General features: G+C 52.9%; 1 protein-coding gene across 1 annotated transcript in view; it reads right to left on the reverse strand.

The window, feature by feature from the left end:
• ITPR1 (inositol 1,4,5-trisphosphate receptor type 1) overlaps nt 1-16,136 on the reverse strand; it is a 332,592-nt gene that overhangs the window by 125,132 nt on the left and 191,324 nt on the right. Inside the window, exons 25-33 of the mRNA XM_015587167.2 lie at nt 13,817-13,955; nt 13,110-13,164; nt 11,125-11,290; nt 10,604-10,774; nt 10,061-10,126; nt 8,929-9,066; nt 5,615-5,740; nt 3,367-3,567; nt 1,484-1,735 (exon numbers count right to left, since the gene is read on the reverse strand). Of these exons, the coding sequence (XP_015442653.1) occupies nt 1,484-1,735; nt 3,367-3,567; nt 5,615-5,740; nt 8,929-9,066; nt 10,061-10,126; nt 10,604-10,774; nt 11,125-11,290; nt 13,110-13,164; nt 13,817-13,955 (1,314 nt within the window). The remainder of the gene's footprint in view (nt 1-1,483; nt 1,736-3,366; nt 3,568-5,614; nt 5,741-8,928; nt 9,067-10,060; nt 10,127-10,603; nt 10,775-11,124; nt 11,291-13,109; nt 13,165-13,816; nt 13,956-16,136) is intronic.

Here is a 16,136-nt window from a genome sequence, read left to right on the forward strand (position 1 = left end):
TGGTTACACGGCTGTTCTCACCATAATCGTCCTTACGAAGGATTCACGTGCCTTTCCGTACTTACGTTGTCTTTCAAACAAAAATGGGCAAGAAATAGGAAAAAAGCTAATATTATACCTCTCTCTTCGACAATAAGAGAAATGCAAATTAAAACTATGTCAAAATATCATTTTCGTCTATCAGATATATGAGAATCCCAAAGTTTGATGGCGTACTGTGTGGGAAAGACTGTGAGACAGAGGTGAGCTCGTCACTTTCTTGTTCTGATTATTAACTCACTATGTCCTCATAAGTAGGGTGGACCTTCTCGGAGGACAGACACGGTGCAGCCATAAAACGAACCTTCGCATAACTATAAAAACAAAAGAACGTGGACTCTCTTTACGGACTGATATGAAAAGGAGAAAAGCACACCCAGAATATTACCTTTTGTGTTAAAAAAGCGGGGGTGGGGAGTAGAGTATACATAATTGTTTTTAAGCAAAACTCTGGAAAGATATACAAAAACATAAGAAATGATTTTCTGTGGGGTGAGCGGGGGCAGATCAGGAGATTTTTTCATAGTCTACTCCTTTGCATCAGGGGACCCCAACCCCTGGGCTGAGGCCCAGTACCGGTCCGTGGCCTGTTAGGACCAGGCTGCACAGCAGGAAGTGAGCGGCGGGCGAGCGAGCGAAGCTGCATCTGTGTCTGCAGCCACTCCCCAGTGCCAGCATCACCGCCTCAGCTCCGCCTCGGATCCTCAGGTATTAGATGCTCACAGGAGCACCTGTCCCTGGCTCCACAAAAGTTGGGGACCGCTGCTTTATAATCTTTGCTATCTGAACTTTTCAAAATGTATTAACTTCTCAAAAATTAATCTAAAAACATAATACCATATATACTTAATACATACTACATATGCTATATATGAGCACATTGTAAGTTTAAAATATGAACTACGGGTATACATTTCAAAGTATACGAGGGTAAAATATGACACATTTTGTCGTCTTAGCAGCCAATATGTATGAACAGGGAAAATCAAGCCTGGAGGGAATGGCTCCCCAACCCTGACAGGCATTTATCGTGGCTGCTGGAATTCCTGATCATTTTCGTTTTCTTATAGGTTACCTGTCGTTCCTTATTTTATGTCGTTCGTTATTTTTGCAATATGAGTTTTCGTTCTAAAGAATAAACTTACAGACCAGGTCTTGGATTCCTACGAACCGTATCTCAACCCGCTCTTCACTCAGCTGAGTCCCTGCGAGTCAAATCCTCTGCTCGACAGGCTGAGCCCGCGGAGCAGAAGCAGCTGCTCACACCCTTCTCAAGGAGACGGAAGGAAAGACAAACAGCCCCACATCCCTCCTGCACAAAATCCCACCGAAACTCACAACGAAAGGAGCCGCGCATCCCCAACCTGGGCGGTCCCGTCGGGACAGCCCACAGGGCCACACGGAGGGACACGGGGAGGGCGCGCCCTGGCCCGGCCTCGCCCACCTCGGGGATGCAGTCCTCGTGGGTCACCACGCGGACGATGTCGTCCAGCGGCAGCAGGGAGTTGCACTTGATCTCGGTGTACACGTTCTTGCCCTCCGTGCACACGGCCAGGAGCTCGACCAGGTGGATGTGGTACATGAGCGGGCTGTTCTCATCCATCCGGTCCCGCTCCGAGCGCATCATCTGGATCAGGGTCTGGAAAGAGGCTCTGTCGTTGTAGAACACGAGGACGTCCTCGCCCGAGTTCACCAGCTGCGGAAAGAACGGGGCCTGTTCGCACGAGCCGGCGGGGGGTGGGGGAGCAGCGTAAAACACGCTACCTATTCACAAAGAGATAGATGCTCTGTTAGCGCTCACCTTCCCAAACCAGCCTCACCTACGCTACTCATCTCGATTTCATTCACTGACCTCACTCGACAACTGAAAACCTTCGGCAGCATCGTCTTTATCCAAAGATACAGAAATATCACAGTGGTTCTAAAAAAACTCTTAGGGGAAGAGAAAGTCTGCATAGCAGTGTTCGCGTATTGAGTGGAAACAGAGACTGCCAGCCAGCACTTGTATTTCCAAACCTAAGAGCTAGGCTGTGACTTTCCTTTTTAAAATGTTTCTACCTTCTCTTTATGCTTTAAAAGGCTCTCTCTGACTCTTTTATACACTGCGTCATCTCTTCACAGCCACAAATTATCCACTTCTAATTAAGACAGGCCTTCCTTTCAACGCATCAAAAAGTCGAGGCAGTCTCATTCATAACCTGTCCCCCAGGACTACGGCTTCTGATTAATCTCAAGAATAAATCAATTTAAGCACTGCACGAAATACAGAAGCTCCAAAGGGCTGGTATAGAAGGCAAAATAAATATGGTCGCTATCATTTACATAACGACTCACCACTATGAGCTCTAATTATATGCCAGATACTGTGACTTCGGATGGATTACCTCACCTCACTGTGCCTCAGTTTTGTCTGTAAACAGGACAAATGTGACAGCTAACTCATGGTGCTGTCACATAGATGAAATAAATGATTGTATATACGTTGCCTAGGACAGTGATGGGCGTATCGTAGGCTTCCAATAAGTATTAACTATTAATGTCACCCTTATCTCATTTAATTTGCATATCAGCTCCTCCAGGGAACACCGCTGTACCTTCATTTCACAGAAATGCACGTTGAGGGTTTAAGAAGTCAAGTGACACACCCCAAGTCACAGGCCAGAAAGTGGCCCAGCCTACATCTGTGTTCCAGGTTGAGCTGACTCCTAATTACACCGCACCGCCTTCCACTGGAACCGCATACGTAGATGGGATTATTAAGCCAAGTGTAAAGTGGATTCGCTTACGTTTTCATCGTTTAAAAAGGTGGGAAGATTAAACCAAGTGTGAAAGCCAAGGCCACAGGTGTGGCACTGACTTCCCACAGGTGGGACTGGGGCCTGATTCCACTGACCAGGTTCTTCTTGAGAATTATCAAGCTACGATTCTTAGCTAATTAATTAGATGAATAATTAAAGAAAGTCATTTAATCTGTAGGAAGGGAGGCTGCTCTGGCTCACTGGTTTCGTCCACATTTAATCTCCATCTATTACATTTTGGTTCATTATTCCTGGGGTTTTTTTTTTTTCCCTCTTCTCAGAAGACTCTGAGCAAAACTTTCTTAAAATGAATAAATTTATCGCTATAAAAATCAGATCAGACTCTTGCCTGTATCTGCATTTTAGGCTCACAAACATGAGACACCACCCCCCCCCCACACACACACAATTACTTTTGTCCCTTCGTATGGCTCCAGGAGAGCATGCCAGCTCTTACAGACAAGATGAAATAATTTTAAACTTTCTACGGAACACTGGACGAAGGTATACAGAACCAGACGGTCGTCACCTCGGCCATGACCATGTCTTGGCACTTCTTGATGAATTTGCCTTCGGCCTTGACGATCGTCTGCAGGAACTTGATGTACTGGACGTTGCGGCCGTGAGTCTCGATGCAGTGGACAAAGTGCTGCACGACCCGCTCGTTGATCTCGCTGCACAGCTGGAAGTTGTTCATGAAGATGTGCTGCATCGTCACCGCCTCCAGGATCTGGCAGAGGGTGGGGTCGGGAGCACAGAGACAGGTCAGAAGCTGGGGCCAAGTCCGCCGAAAACAGAGAGTGGGTGTCTGCACCCACGAGAGGTCTCCCCGTCTTCGCTCCCGCTGCCCCGCTTCCTTGGAAACCTTGCAGCCCCGTGTCGTGAACACACAGGAGGAAACAAACCCCCAGCACGCAGCTAAGTGGGTTCCCGAGGGAGCGTCAGCCCCCAGACCAGGAAGCGAAGCAGCCTTAAAGGACACCCGCCCCCAATTTCACTGCAGTTTTGACTTCTGCAACCACAGGTTGGCTTTGCCTGTTCTTGGCGCTCACACATCTGTTTCTCCCTGGCTTATCTGGTGGCACATCACATTTCCAGTGCTGTCATCCATGCTGCTGCACCTGTTTGTTCCTTGTCACTGCTACGTACACATCATTGTATGGCCACACAACAAGGCAGTTACCTGCTCCATTACTGGTGGGCATTTGGGGAAGTTTCCAGTTTTAATGATAAGTCATGACACTATTCTTGCTACAGATGTTATGAATAGTGCCGCTCTGAACATTCTCGTACACGTCTTCCAGGAAATGTAACATACACGTTTCTGCTGGGTTTCTACCCAAAAAGGGAATTGCTGGGTTTAAATAGGTTTAAACACGTTTAAATATGTTTGCCTTTAGAAGACACGTCCAAACGGTTTTCAAAGACGTTAACAGGGCTCATTCTAAGTTATGGCTAGTCCACATCCTTGCCGATGCTTTTCGATTCAAGTTGTTATCTTATTTAATTTGCATTTCTCTGATGACTAACCCTGTTGAGTACCTTGTCACCGTTACTGGTCACTTGGATATCCTATTATGGAGTGTCTCATTGGACAGTTATTTGTCCATTTAAAAAATAGGTTGTCTTTCTCCGTACTGACTTTTCCGACTTTGTTATATATTCTGGATGTGAATTCCTTACTGGACATGTGCACTGCAAATGTCTCCTCCCCACCCCTGGCTTGCCTTGGAACACTCTTCATCATGTCATCTGATGAACAGAAGTCTTTTAAAAAATCCAATTTATTGATATTTTCCTTCATGATTAATGCGGCTTTCATACTGTGTATGAAAACCTCGCTTTCTACAACGTTGTGAAGCTATTTTCATGTTATCTTCCAGAAGCATTGTTTTCTATTTTTACCAACATTTACTGAGCTTTTTGTTTGGTGTGAGGTAGGGGGCTTTCACCCTTTTGGCTTTTGCTTGTTCTTTCTCTTAACACGACAAAGAGGGAACATTACAATCCAGCAGTCCTGTTTCTGCAAAGCTCCAGCTGTACTGAGTGTGTGTGCACGTGCACACGTGTGTACGTTTGTGAACATGTGTGTACAAGGGTGCGCGTTGTAGTACTGGTTACGAAACCAAAACTTAGACACTGCCTAATTGTCCATTAATATGAGAACAGCTTTTTAAAAAACTTACAGCCATGCTATGGAATACACGTAACCATCAAGATGAATGAGAAGAATGTATATCTCTGACTTGCAAAGACAGCCACCACGTGTTAAGTGAAAAAGCAAAATGCAAAACACTGCAGAGTACGCCCCGTTTCTTTAAATAATGAATACGTGTTTAATATATTTAAAAAACATATTTAACGAACTGAAACGTCACGCCCTTGTGCTGTATATGAACATACGATGTATCTGTATAAACAGAACTCAGGCCTGACCTCAGGAGGATGCGGCTGGAGACAGAGAATTAGCACCTCTCCAGTGCTGAAGTTTGACCTCAGAAGATGTCATAGTATTTTTTCATCTTTTGTAGTGAGGAATATTATTAAAAATTATATAAACATATCTTACTTTGACTCTACCAACCTCCCCCTCCCTCCTCTTGCCTCTCCCCCTAAAAGGTGGGGAGATTTGTGTCCACCTGAGAGTAGATCAGAAGGTTCCCCCCGGATGAGTGTCACATTGTGACAAGTCCCAGCGGCCACAACAGCAAAGGACAATCCGTGCCTCTCCCGCCCCGCCTCCTCCCGCCCCGATTTCCGGGGGGCCCGGGCCTTACCCCGGGGTTGAGGAACAGGTTTGTGTGCTTGTGCAGCAGGGCCTGGTTCTGCTGGTTGCCCGCACAGAAGTTCTGCAGAAACTCATGCGCCAGCCGCATTATCTCCTGCATCTTGGTGTCCTCGGCCTGCGTGGGAGGAGACACAGAGAGCCGGGTTGGCGGGAGAAAGCGTGCCTCTCCGGGCCGGGAGACGGGGTTCTGCGACACGCCCACGGCCACGAAGGCGGGGCTGGAGGCTCCGTGGAGGGCCCGCTGTGTGGGGATGCCCCGGTGCTGCCCTGCTCAGACCGAAAGGAAGCCAGGAACGTTCCCGTGTTCCCCTGAGTTCTCCCAATGGCCTTGGGCAGAAGCAAAAATATTTTACTCCAGGAAAAAGGCAATACAGAGTGGAAGGTATGAGAAGGCCTCTGGGATTCCACTTCTAAGCACGGCTGGGACATCTCGAAACGGACTGACGGCAGAGCAGGGCTGACTTCATCGCTGTGGGAGCCCACGTCCCCCGCAGCTCGCCCTTCTAAGGTGCTCACCTGTGGCCGTGTTGACTTTTGGCAGAGTGGGAATCTCTTTAGGTTATAAGTCAGGCCCGTGCACCTGTCATTACTGCTCTCCTTGTCCCCTCAGGCACACCATCTAAACTGAGATTTAGTTTCCCATCTGCAATGTGGGGTTACTGCCTGCCCTGGGCGTTTCACACGCTGATTTTGTGATTCTCATTTCATATGTTAAAACCACAAACTCTGCAAAGAGTCAGCAGTCCCCATGATGAGACAATCATATAAAACCTATTGCCCTTTTGCCCGATTCTAAACAAGCAAACACTCACGATAGCAAAAGCAAATTGAGAATTCCAAAAACTAAAAGTCGCCCCTCACATTCCTTGAGCCCCAACAGTCCTAAGCCTGCTCACGTCCACCACCTCCTCTCCGAGGCCAAGACCACAGCCGTGAGGAAGGCGGGCCCTAAACTCAGTCTGCTGAGCTCCTTCCCCAGACCTCACACGGACCGGCTGTGTGACCTTGGGAAAGATACGTAATCGCTCAGGGCCTGTTTCATCTGTAAAATGGAGAGAATAAAAATGCACATTCCATGCGGATGCTGTGGAGATTAAAGGAGATTAAATGCACGCCCAGTGTGTAGACAAGAATTCCTTAAAAAAATGTGAGTGGCCGGTTCTGGTCTGGGCCAAGGGTCATAAACTTTTCTTTAAAGAGCCAGAAAAGTACTTTTGGCTTTGTGGGCCACGAAGCGAAAGAGAGGGCATGATGCAGGTGCTTTAAAACCAGTGAAAACGTAACAACATAGAAATGCGAGCACCATTCTCAGCTCCGACGCGCCACAAGCACACGGGTGGTGGCCGGGTTTGACCCTCGTCTGCAGCTTGCCCGTCCCGGTGGTGACAATAACCCATGAGACAACAGGACACGTCTGCCGTCAACAGCTAACAGAGGAACCTGGCTGCCAGCTTTCACGATCAAATAAAACCAGGAGAATTAAGGAGGATATCAACAGGAAGTCTCACTACGTCAGAGCGGGCATCACATTGGTCTCCCGTTAACAGGAAGAGTGACCGACCACCCAGCTCTAAGAATCCGAGGTCCTGGGACAGCAGAGGTTGGCAGCTTCCATTTCTTCAGCTACAGATGGAACCTGCTGGGGCTCATGGAAACAAACAAGCCTTTGTCGTCCGAGAGGGGTTTTGCGGGGTGGACAAGCTCCGAGGGCAGCATACGACAAGAGGTCGTCTGTCAGCAGGGACCCCTCCACTGTTCTCCCTCACCGCGACGCTGGTACCCACTCCAAAGCAAGTCACACACACACACGTGAGGGCTGGTCTCGGAGCCGGCGTAACTTCCTCACCGCCCTGGGAATGGGCATCTCTCAGTAAGGAAACTGACAACGCCATGGGACAAAGCTGCGGCCAGCCGACTGTCTCCTCACATCTTTGCACGCAGGGAGGTACATGGACTTGCCAGTTCTAGTCCAAAGGTCGGCCGAGTTTGGATGTCGTGCACACCTATGTTAACGTCAACCAAGTCAAGTTCACGGCCTACCAGAAGGATGGAGCCTGTACTTGTTTGTGGCTGTGGAAAGGCCTGATGCCTAATTCTCACCGCCACCACAGGTGAGGAGAAGGCCTCTGCAGGGGACATCCTGGAGTGCAGGGACAAGTGAGGTGCAGGTAAGGTGGCACGCACAGCGATCCACAGCCCAGGCTCTTCGGCTGAGCAGGCCAGCTCTGCTAGGTGTGCCTGGCCACCCAGGTGGGACACTGAAGCCCTCTGGTCAGCGACCTCGTCTATAACAGACTGCTAGAAGTTCCGCCCCTCTCATCCGGGTGTCTCGGGACTAAATGAGCCAGTGACCCTGATGAATGTAGCCCAGAGTCACACACTGTGACCACCGGCAGGGGGCAGTCCTCTGGCGAGTCTTCAGTCGTCTCTGGCCGTCACCATCGAGCTCGCGAGACCCAAGTCTGTGTCCTTGGACTCTAAACGTCCCCAAGCCATCTCCTGCCTGCCACGTGGACCACCGCGACTGCCGCGCTGGGTTTTGGAGGGAATGCTTTAGAAATGCCCTCTCGGGCCACATAGGTTCCGGGCGCCATCACCCCACTTCCGTAAATCCTGTCACTATCAACGACAAACGCTAACGCCGAACGGGAGACAAAGCGCAACTTCTAACAGCAACAAAGGAGACTTGGAGCAAAGCATCAGCGGATGCACCCAAATCCTCAGCCGGCTGTCGGCGCCCCCGTGAGGACTCCGAGGTGGTGGCCCCAGGTCCCGCCGCGCTGGACAGCGCGTACGCGCTTCAGACGCTCCGCGGCGTCCGCAAGCAGGTCTGCGGCACCAGCTCGTGCAAGTACAGCTCTGTCCACCTGACTTCACGCAGACCCGGCCGTCCCCATGCCGCGCGGCGTGGGGAGGACAAACGTCCCCGCCCTTCTGCACAGAACCTCACAGTGGAGGGAGGCTACGGGTGACCCTAATTTCCTTTTACGATGCTCGGTCTGCTTCAGTCAGGTACCGAAACCTGCTTTAGGGTCCCCATCGTCAGCGTAGCTCCCCGGCCCCGCCCACCTCCACGGCCCCCGCCCACGCGGCCCGCCCACCTCCCTGCGAGCCCCGCCCTCCCATCTCCCTGGCCTCGCCCACACCGGCCCCGCCCACCTCCACGGCCCCCGCCCACGCGGCCCGCCCACCTCCCTGCGAGCCCCGCCCTCCCATCTCCCTGGCCTCGCCCACACCGGCCCCGCCCACCTCTCGCCCCGCCCAACTCCCGCCTGGCCCCGCCCGCCTCCCCGTCCCGCCCACCTTCTCGTAGGGGATCTGCAGCAGCTCCAGCACCACCGCGTGCGCGCTCATGTTCCGGAGCAGGCGCTGCTGCTGCTTGCGGCTCTTGCGCACCGACGCGCTCTCCTGCACGCACAGCTTGCTGAGCCGGACCAGGATCTGGGGAGGACAGCGCCGCGTTTGAGGCCCGCACCGCGGCAAGCGGCCCACGGGCAGTAATACCGCGTTTGCTTGTCATCAGCTAAGACGGCAGGTCTTAAACGCTCTCCCCACTGCCCCAAAGCTAACCGTGAGTGACAGCCGTGTCCACTAGCAGGTCTTAAACGCTCTCCTCCCACCCCCGTCCCCCTAAAGCTAACCGTGTGTGTGACGGACGTGTCCACCCACTCAATCATGGTCATCGTTTCATGACCATGTCCATCAAATCCTCACGGTGTACACTCTAAGTATATTCCAGTTTTGTCGATTAAACCTCGATAAAACTGAGGAAATTTTTTAAAAATAAATCAATCAACCTCAGACAACTAGGAACTATATTTGGAAAAAGACTGCGGGGGACGGTGGTGGGGAGGGGGACAAAGAGAATCACGATACATCAAAAAGCCTAAAACGAGGGACATTCTTCCAATATGTAGCACCCCTGTTGGTGACATCAAAACGAATCTACGTAAGGCCGAGGACATGCCCTTCCGGAATAACTGGTGGATTATGGCTCCAATAGCAAGTGGGATGGCTTAAGAGGGCTCTGTTAAAGGGGCGACACTCGACATCGTGAATGAAAACAATGGAAGAGTCTGCTCTGGGGCGACAGCCACGAAGCTCCAACCTCCAAACTCAGACCTGCTCCACGCGGATTTCTAAAGGACAGCTCTGGGGGGCACGGCGCGAGGCACCAACAAATCCTTGAGAATCATAGCGCTGAACCCTCCATTAACCTGTAAACCTCCCAAAGTACGTGTCCCTATACGAGGGGAGGAAACCGAGGCCATGCAAATACTAAGCGGCAGAGCTGGACTCAGACCGGTACCTGAGGCTAAAACCCACGCACTTATCCTGAGGGCCACACACTCCCTGTGTGCACCTTCGACCTGGCTGTCACAAACCCCAGCCGCGTTGAGGATTAGAGGAGGAGGAGGGCCGTGGGGACACTCACCTCCTTCACCACCCTGTAGTTGTAGCTGCTGGTGCTCTCGTGCTTCTGTGACTTGTTATTCCCGTCCTAGGGACCAGAGTGGACGTGAGTATGATCTGCACCACTCCTGGGCACCCGTCCATTTTTCAGAGTTGGCACCACGCTTTGCAAGAGAGGGCGGTGTGCAGCGTTCGCCCCGTCGTGCTGGGCTCATGCCTTCATCTGCTGGCTCGCATGCAGCTCCTTCTGACGGATGCGACCTCGCCCGCATGGGGGAGGACGGCAGGCCAGGCCATAGGTGGAAGACAGGTTCCCTCCCAGGTGGGCACATTAGGGAAGCTCGGTCTAGTTCACGCAACAGGGCAGTCTATTCTGCATGGTCTGAGTGACCGGCGGTAAGTGGCTGGACTTCTTTTTGGGGCTTATTCCCTGGGAGACTAGCAGTCGCCCTGGCTACTTAACGAGCAGGTCCCTGGAGAAGATAGCCCATCCCATACCCTGCATCCCATAACAGAGAACAGCGTTTGTTTACACGTGGCGAGGAGCCACCTGCCCTTCACCCACCTCTGTCTTCTTGTGTTCGTTCTCTCCAGACGGGCCCTCCATGGCCTCGTCGGGGCCCTGCCCTTTGTACACCCAGAGCTCCGACTTCTCCACGATGGATCTCAGCTGGTCCAAGTCCTGTTTGATCTGTTTGTAGTTGTCAACATCTTGGCTGGTAACAAGCAGTTGAACCTGAATGAATGAATGCAATTCATCAGTGGCACTGCACAAATGCCACCCCGCGCACACAAGCACACGCTCACACATACACGCATGCACACACACACTCACATGCACGCACACGCACGCACACACTCACGCACACGCGGCAGTCTGACCGACCTGCTTGAAGGCCTGCAGCACTTCCTGCCTCTGGCTGAAGTGCCGGAAGAGCAGCTGCAGGGCCCCCGACACCAGCGGGGGGTAGTCGTGCATTGTCAAGTGCAGCAGGACGCGGAGGAAGGTTCTGCCGCCGTGGTCATCCAGATCCAGGGGGGTGTTCTCCTCGCTAAAGCCGGCGCACGCGTGGCAGTCTGACCTACCTGCTTGAAGGCCTGCAGCACTTCCTGCCTCTGGCTGAAGTGCCGGAAGAGCAGCTGCAGGGCCCCCGACACCAGCGGGGGGTAGTCGTGCATTGTCAAGTGCAGCAGGACGCGGAGGAAGGTTCTGCCGCCGTGGTCATCCAGATCCAGGGGGGTGTTCTCCTCGCTAAAGCCGCATGGGGGGGGACAGATGAGCCACAAACGCCCTCCTGTCACACGCCGTGGGCCCAGGCACACCCGACTGGTCACATGGCCAGCACCTCATGTGACGTTACAACCTTGTTTCATCTCCGAACGCATTGCGAGGTGAGGGGACGATTAATATGTCACGACTGTTAACTTTTAAACCAAAGTCCCGACCTTCCCGCAGTGACGGGACTGGCCTGGCGGGCAGAAGGCCAGGCTCCTCGTCAGGGGTTCCTCACAGGGGCCTCACCTAGGGTTTCAGAAACGCGCACAGTGTGTCTCTCCTACACTGTTAGTCTACATTTTATGTAAGATGCTGTCATTCAGAGCTGCCAAGCTATCTATGGGGAAGGACCAGCTTTTTTTACTTCCGGGTTGTAGCCAACTAATGCCGACGTCTGTACCAAGTCCGTGCCTACTCTCGCATCTGTCCTTCCTTGTCACAAACCAGCCACCAGCAGCTCGGACCTGCAGACGCTGCTCTGCGGGGCGTGGCTGTGAACCATTGCAAGTTGGCACCGTGCGAATGGAGTACAGCGGCACAGCCATGTGTCATTTACACAATCAAAGTCCTCTTAACCACGTCCCGGACCAAATGGCAGGCCACCGTGTAACTGAGCACCGCCACCCAGCGACCGTGCCAGCGTCTGTACTGTGGGCGCTGTCGCGTGTCACGTGGTGAGACCGTGGTTACAGGCAGCAAGGAAGGCAGAAGACTCAACACGTAAATGCTCTGTTCATGCTACATGCTCCAAAAAGGTGTGAAGACCGTTTCACTGCTACTCACTATCGGGAAAATGGAGGGACAGCTGAGACATGACACAGCACACGAAAGTGTCGTCATGCTGAACCCAGAACACCCCGTGTTTCAGAAAAACCACCTCTTCCACGTGGCCAACAATGTTGTTAACTGCACAGGTGTCATGTTAAGGGACGAGGCGGACTCCGAGCGCTGGTGACCCCACAGGCCGGGCCCTCCACATCGATGTGGCTCAGCCACGGGACTCGCCTTGACCGACAGGTCGTTAGCAACGGGCGGCAGGTGGAGCTGTGATGAGTGCTCGGACGCTGTGGGCCCACCCTCTTGGGACCTCGGCACTCAGAGCCAGGCAGCAGGCTATAAAGACGCCCATGACATTCAAGTGCAGGGAGGTCCCAGCCTCATGGGTGTCCCCACCAAGGAGCCAGAAACGTGAGTGAAGCAAGCTGGAAATGCCAGGTAGCTAGTTACACAGCAAGAGATGGAGCCAGGTGTGTACGTTATAAGAATTCTAAGTTATAAGAACACCAGGGCTGCCGGTATTTGAGTCTTATTAAGTATTTGAGACTCATAATCACATTTTAAGTCAACACTGAGCAATCTGATCTTTGAAAAGGGTTCCTACATCAACGTGAGGGACGATGAAAGGCCAGCACGTGTGTTCTTGCTGTTACGTGGGTGCTCAGGGGTAAAAACTAGCCCATCCGCACAGAAGTACACAATCTGGTAACCTGCTCTGTGGAGCACGCTCTTTCTTACGACCCCATGTCCCGCCATTTAAAAATCTTGTAATATGTGCATTTTGGGGAAACCTCCTTAAAATCCTTCCTGCCACAGGCAGGAAACATCACACACACACCCCCAAGCGGACCACCATTTCCGACCTGAGTGCCAAGAGTCACAGAGAGCAGTAAAACCACTGACCCCACGGTCTGACCCTCCCCCAGTACACAGTGAAGGAAAAGCCTCTGAGGGCCGGAGAAGAGACGCCTCCCCACCCTGCAGCCACCTAAGAAACTAAAACTGAAAATATACTTTCCTTCCTCCGAAGATGCCTTCTGCTTGTTCTTCAATATGTTCAAAGTCAAGAGCACCTGCAAAGTCAGAGCACGGGACGTGAGACGCAAGATGCTTTGAGAGTGTGCCCCCTAGATGGCCTTGCCCCTGCCCGTGGGGGACCTCGAGCCCTCCAGAACCTTACAGGGCAAAGCTGCGAGCCTGGGAAATGCAGACCGCACTGCCCACCGGGCGTGGGATGCACTGTCCACACTTCCGCCGCGTGATCCCTCGTGATGGCACAGGGTTGCCTCCTTCCGAGGGAGCTCAGGCCTGTGCAGGGGGGACGAGGGGGGTGCTTCTACCGCCACCCTCCCCTTATCCTTCACCGCCCATCCCCGGGCAGAGAAAGACATCCATCAGGAGAAGCTGCCAGTGCACAGTACGTTTTCGTGGTCGGTTCTGTTTTGGGGGTTTTGTTGTTGTTTTGGCACTGCATGTAACCACATGGGCACCCTCAGCCATCTTACGGCCAACTCGCTCCAGGATGGAAGGCAAGATCCACCCCAGAAGGGTCTGGGCCCTTTCAGTTATCACCCTGCCTGCAAAGGATAACGCTGAGGATCTCGTTCTAGAATACAGTGACCGCCAAAGCCACGCACGCTTCACCCTCCTTCTGGAACGTGCTGCTTGGGCCCCAGTCCGCACGAGACCAGGCCCCGCTCCCTGGCTGGTTCTGGAAGCACTGACCTGGCACGCTGCTGGGCCCCTCCTGGCTGCTGCTTCCTGAGGACGCCTCCGAAGTCTGGGAATTGCTTTCGTCAAACTCCCGCTTGAATATACACAGGAGGCAGGAGATCCTATAGTCCAGCCGCACATTGAGAATGAACTAAAGAGTCAAGTGGAAACAGAAACATGCATTACGAGAGCAAGCCACCTGTGACCCGTCGCCAAGCCACCTGCCATCTGCTGCATCCGTCACCTTAAGCACCGAGCGAGCCAAACGTGAGGCTTAGATGTCGACTTCTGTGGGGTCGATCAGGTCTGCGCGCCGCATCTCCGGTCCCAGTGCAAACTTCGGCACCCCGGCAATTAATTTAATAACAAGAACGATAAATCACCGCCCCCCACCCCGATCCTCTACAAAACACGACCTCGTTTCAGCAAGTACCGAATGCCAACTCCGAGCCCTGAGAAAGGCTGACATTGGCTGCTTTTCACTGAAGAGAGTTAACAAGGAAAAATACTCCAATACTGGAAATGGGCTCGCTCCGTGGTTTTTGTTTCTGACCGTTTCCTGATTCAGACGCAGGCCCCGGGCACCCTCTTCCTTCACCTCCCACTTCCTCTGCCCTCCTCTCCGACATGAGGTCACTTTCCCCGGGACGGTGACTGGAGCCGAAAAGACAGGTCAGCCAGCTGGCGTTATCTGAGGACCTTACTGACCTCCCTTCTGTTCCCTCCTCGTCTCTGCCTTGCCTTCTTGGTGACCTCACTCAATCCCAGGGCTGTCACCTCCTCCCAAGGAGCCAGACCCCTGGCTTGCCTTCCAAGCCCTTGGTTTTCTCCTGACTATGGGACGTCCCATTCGGTGTTTCCTCAGAGTCGCGAGCTCAAACCGCGTATTGCACAGAACGGTGTCACCCCCGCCAGCTTCCCGGGTCCACCCAGGACCGCTGACTCCGCTTCTTCCACACATGCGTCACGTCAATGAGTAAGTCCTGGACTGTCATTCACACCTGCTCAGGTTCCCTCTATCACCTGCCTCGGCCACTCCCAAGGTCACCAGGTCCACTTCCCTAGGCTTATTCCAGGTTAGCCCTCGGCCTGGACACTTCCAAAGGCTCGCCACAGAACAGGGTCCTGACACACGAGGCACCCAGAGCTCTCTAGATCACGGCCGCGTCCTCCTTTACCAAGCTCTTTACGACCATCTCCCTTCAACGCACGCTATGTGTCCTGACCAAGGAGAAGTGCTTGCTGACCTGTGTGCCACGATGCGCTGGTTCAACCTGCTTCATCCACCTGAGACCTTGTTTCTATGCCACGAACCCGCCCAGGCTTCAAGGCTCGGCGGGAACACCGCCTCCTCTGAATAACCCCGGTCCTTACGAAGCGGGATCAACGAGCCGCCCCCGTGTCTCGGGAGAAGACCCTTCTTATGGTTTTATTTCCACACACGGCTTCATCGCACCCTATTTTCCTGATAGATTATAAACCCCTTGTGGATACGGCCCCCGTGCAAATCACCCGTGCATTCCTCACAGCGCCCAGTGAAGGCCTAGCATGCGGCGGGGGTCGGTAAGTACTTAAGAGAGCGAATCCATCAACCGGTTCTCAGACTGCTATGGCAAGTGGACCCCAAGACGCGACCGAGCTGCACATCACATCGTTTCCGATAAACACCCACAACGCTGACCCGCTCGGGACGCGTGAGCCGTGGCCTAAGCAGCTGTTCGTTCTCTGCTTGCGGTCAGGCACGATAAATTCGGGGGTTTCTTCTTTACCTATGGCTTTCTTTGTTGCCTTAAGCAATTATTCTGATGAGTCGCACTGACGCTTTCAAGCAACGGGTAAAATGTGATTTCGGACTAACAAAAAAATTCCTTAGGTCTGTAAACATTTATAATTTCTAAATGTTCTGGGGTTGGGATTAGGCAGCACGGGACGAAAAAGGACGATAACAGTATCTTTTTTTTTTTAAGGAGCAAATGATTTTGTTGAATAAACATTACCGGGGAGCAGGAAGAGGAAAACACGGCTGCTGGGGGCCTGGGGGTTCTCCCACCCGGGGACTGAGTCCCTGCCGCGGACCGGCCCCCACCCCACTCCCCGCCGTCAAGCTTCCCCTCCCTGCATGACTGGTCCCATCAGCACGCACACCACTGCGATCGCCCAGCGGAAGGAACATTCCAGCAGAGCCCAGCCCCCCACGCTCGTCCCCAGGCTTCTCCCGATTCTCCGTGCAACGTCACAGGAAATCTGCTCGGGAGACCGTCTGTGTTTACCCCTGACCCCAGCCCATCTCCTCCCCTTCCCGCTGAACCCGACCTGCTCCCCAACTTGCTAA

The sequence above is a fragment of the Pteropus alecto genome, unplaced genomic scaffold (genome assembly GCF_000325575.1).
Source record: "Pteropus alecto unplaced genomic scaffold, ASM32557v1 scaffold53, whole genome shotgun sequence".
NCBI classification, from domain to species: Eukaryota; Metazoa; Chordata; class Mammalia; order Chiroptera; family Pteropodidae; genus Pteropus; species Pteropus alecto.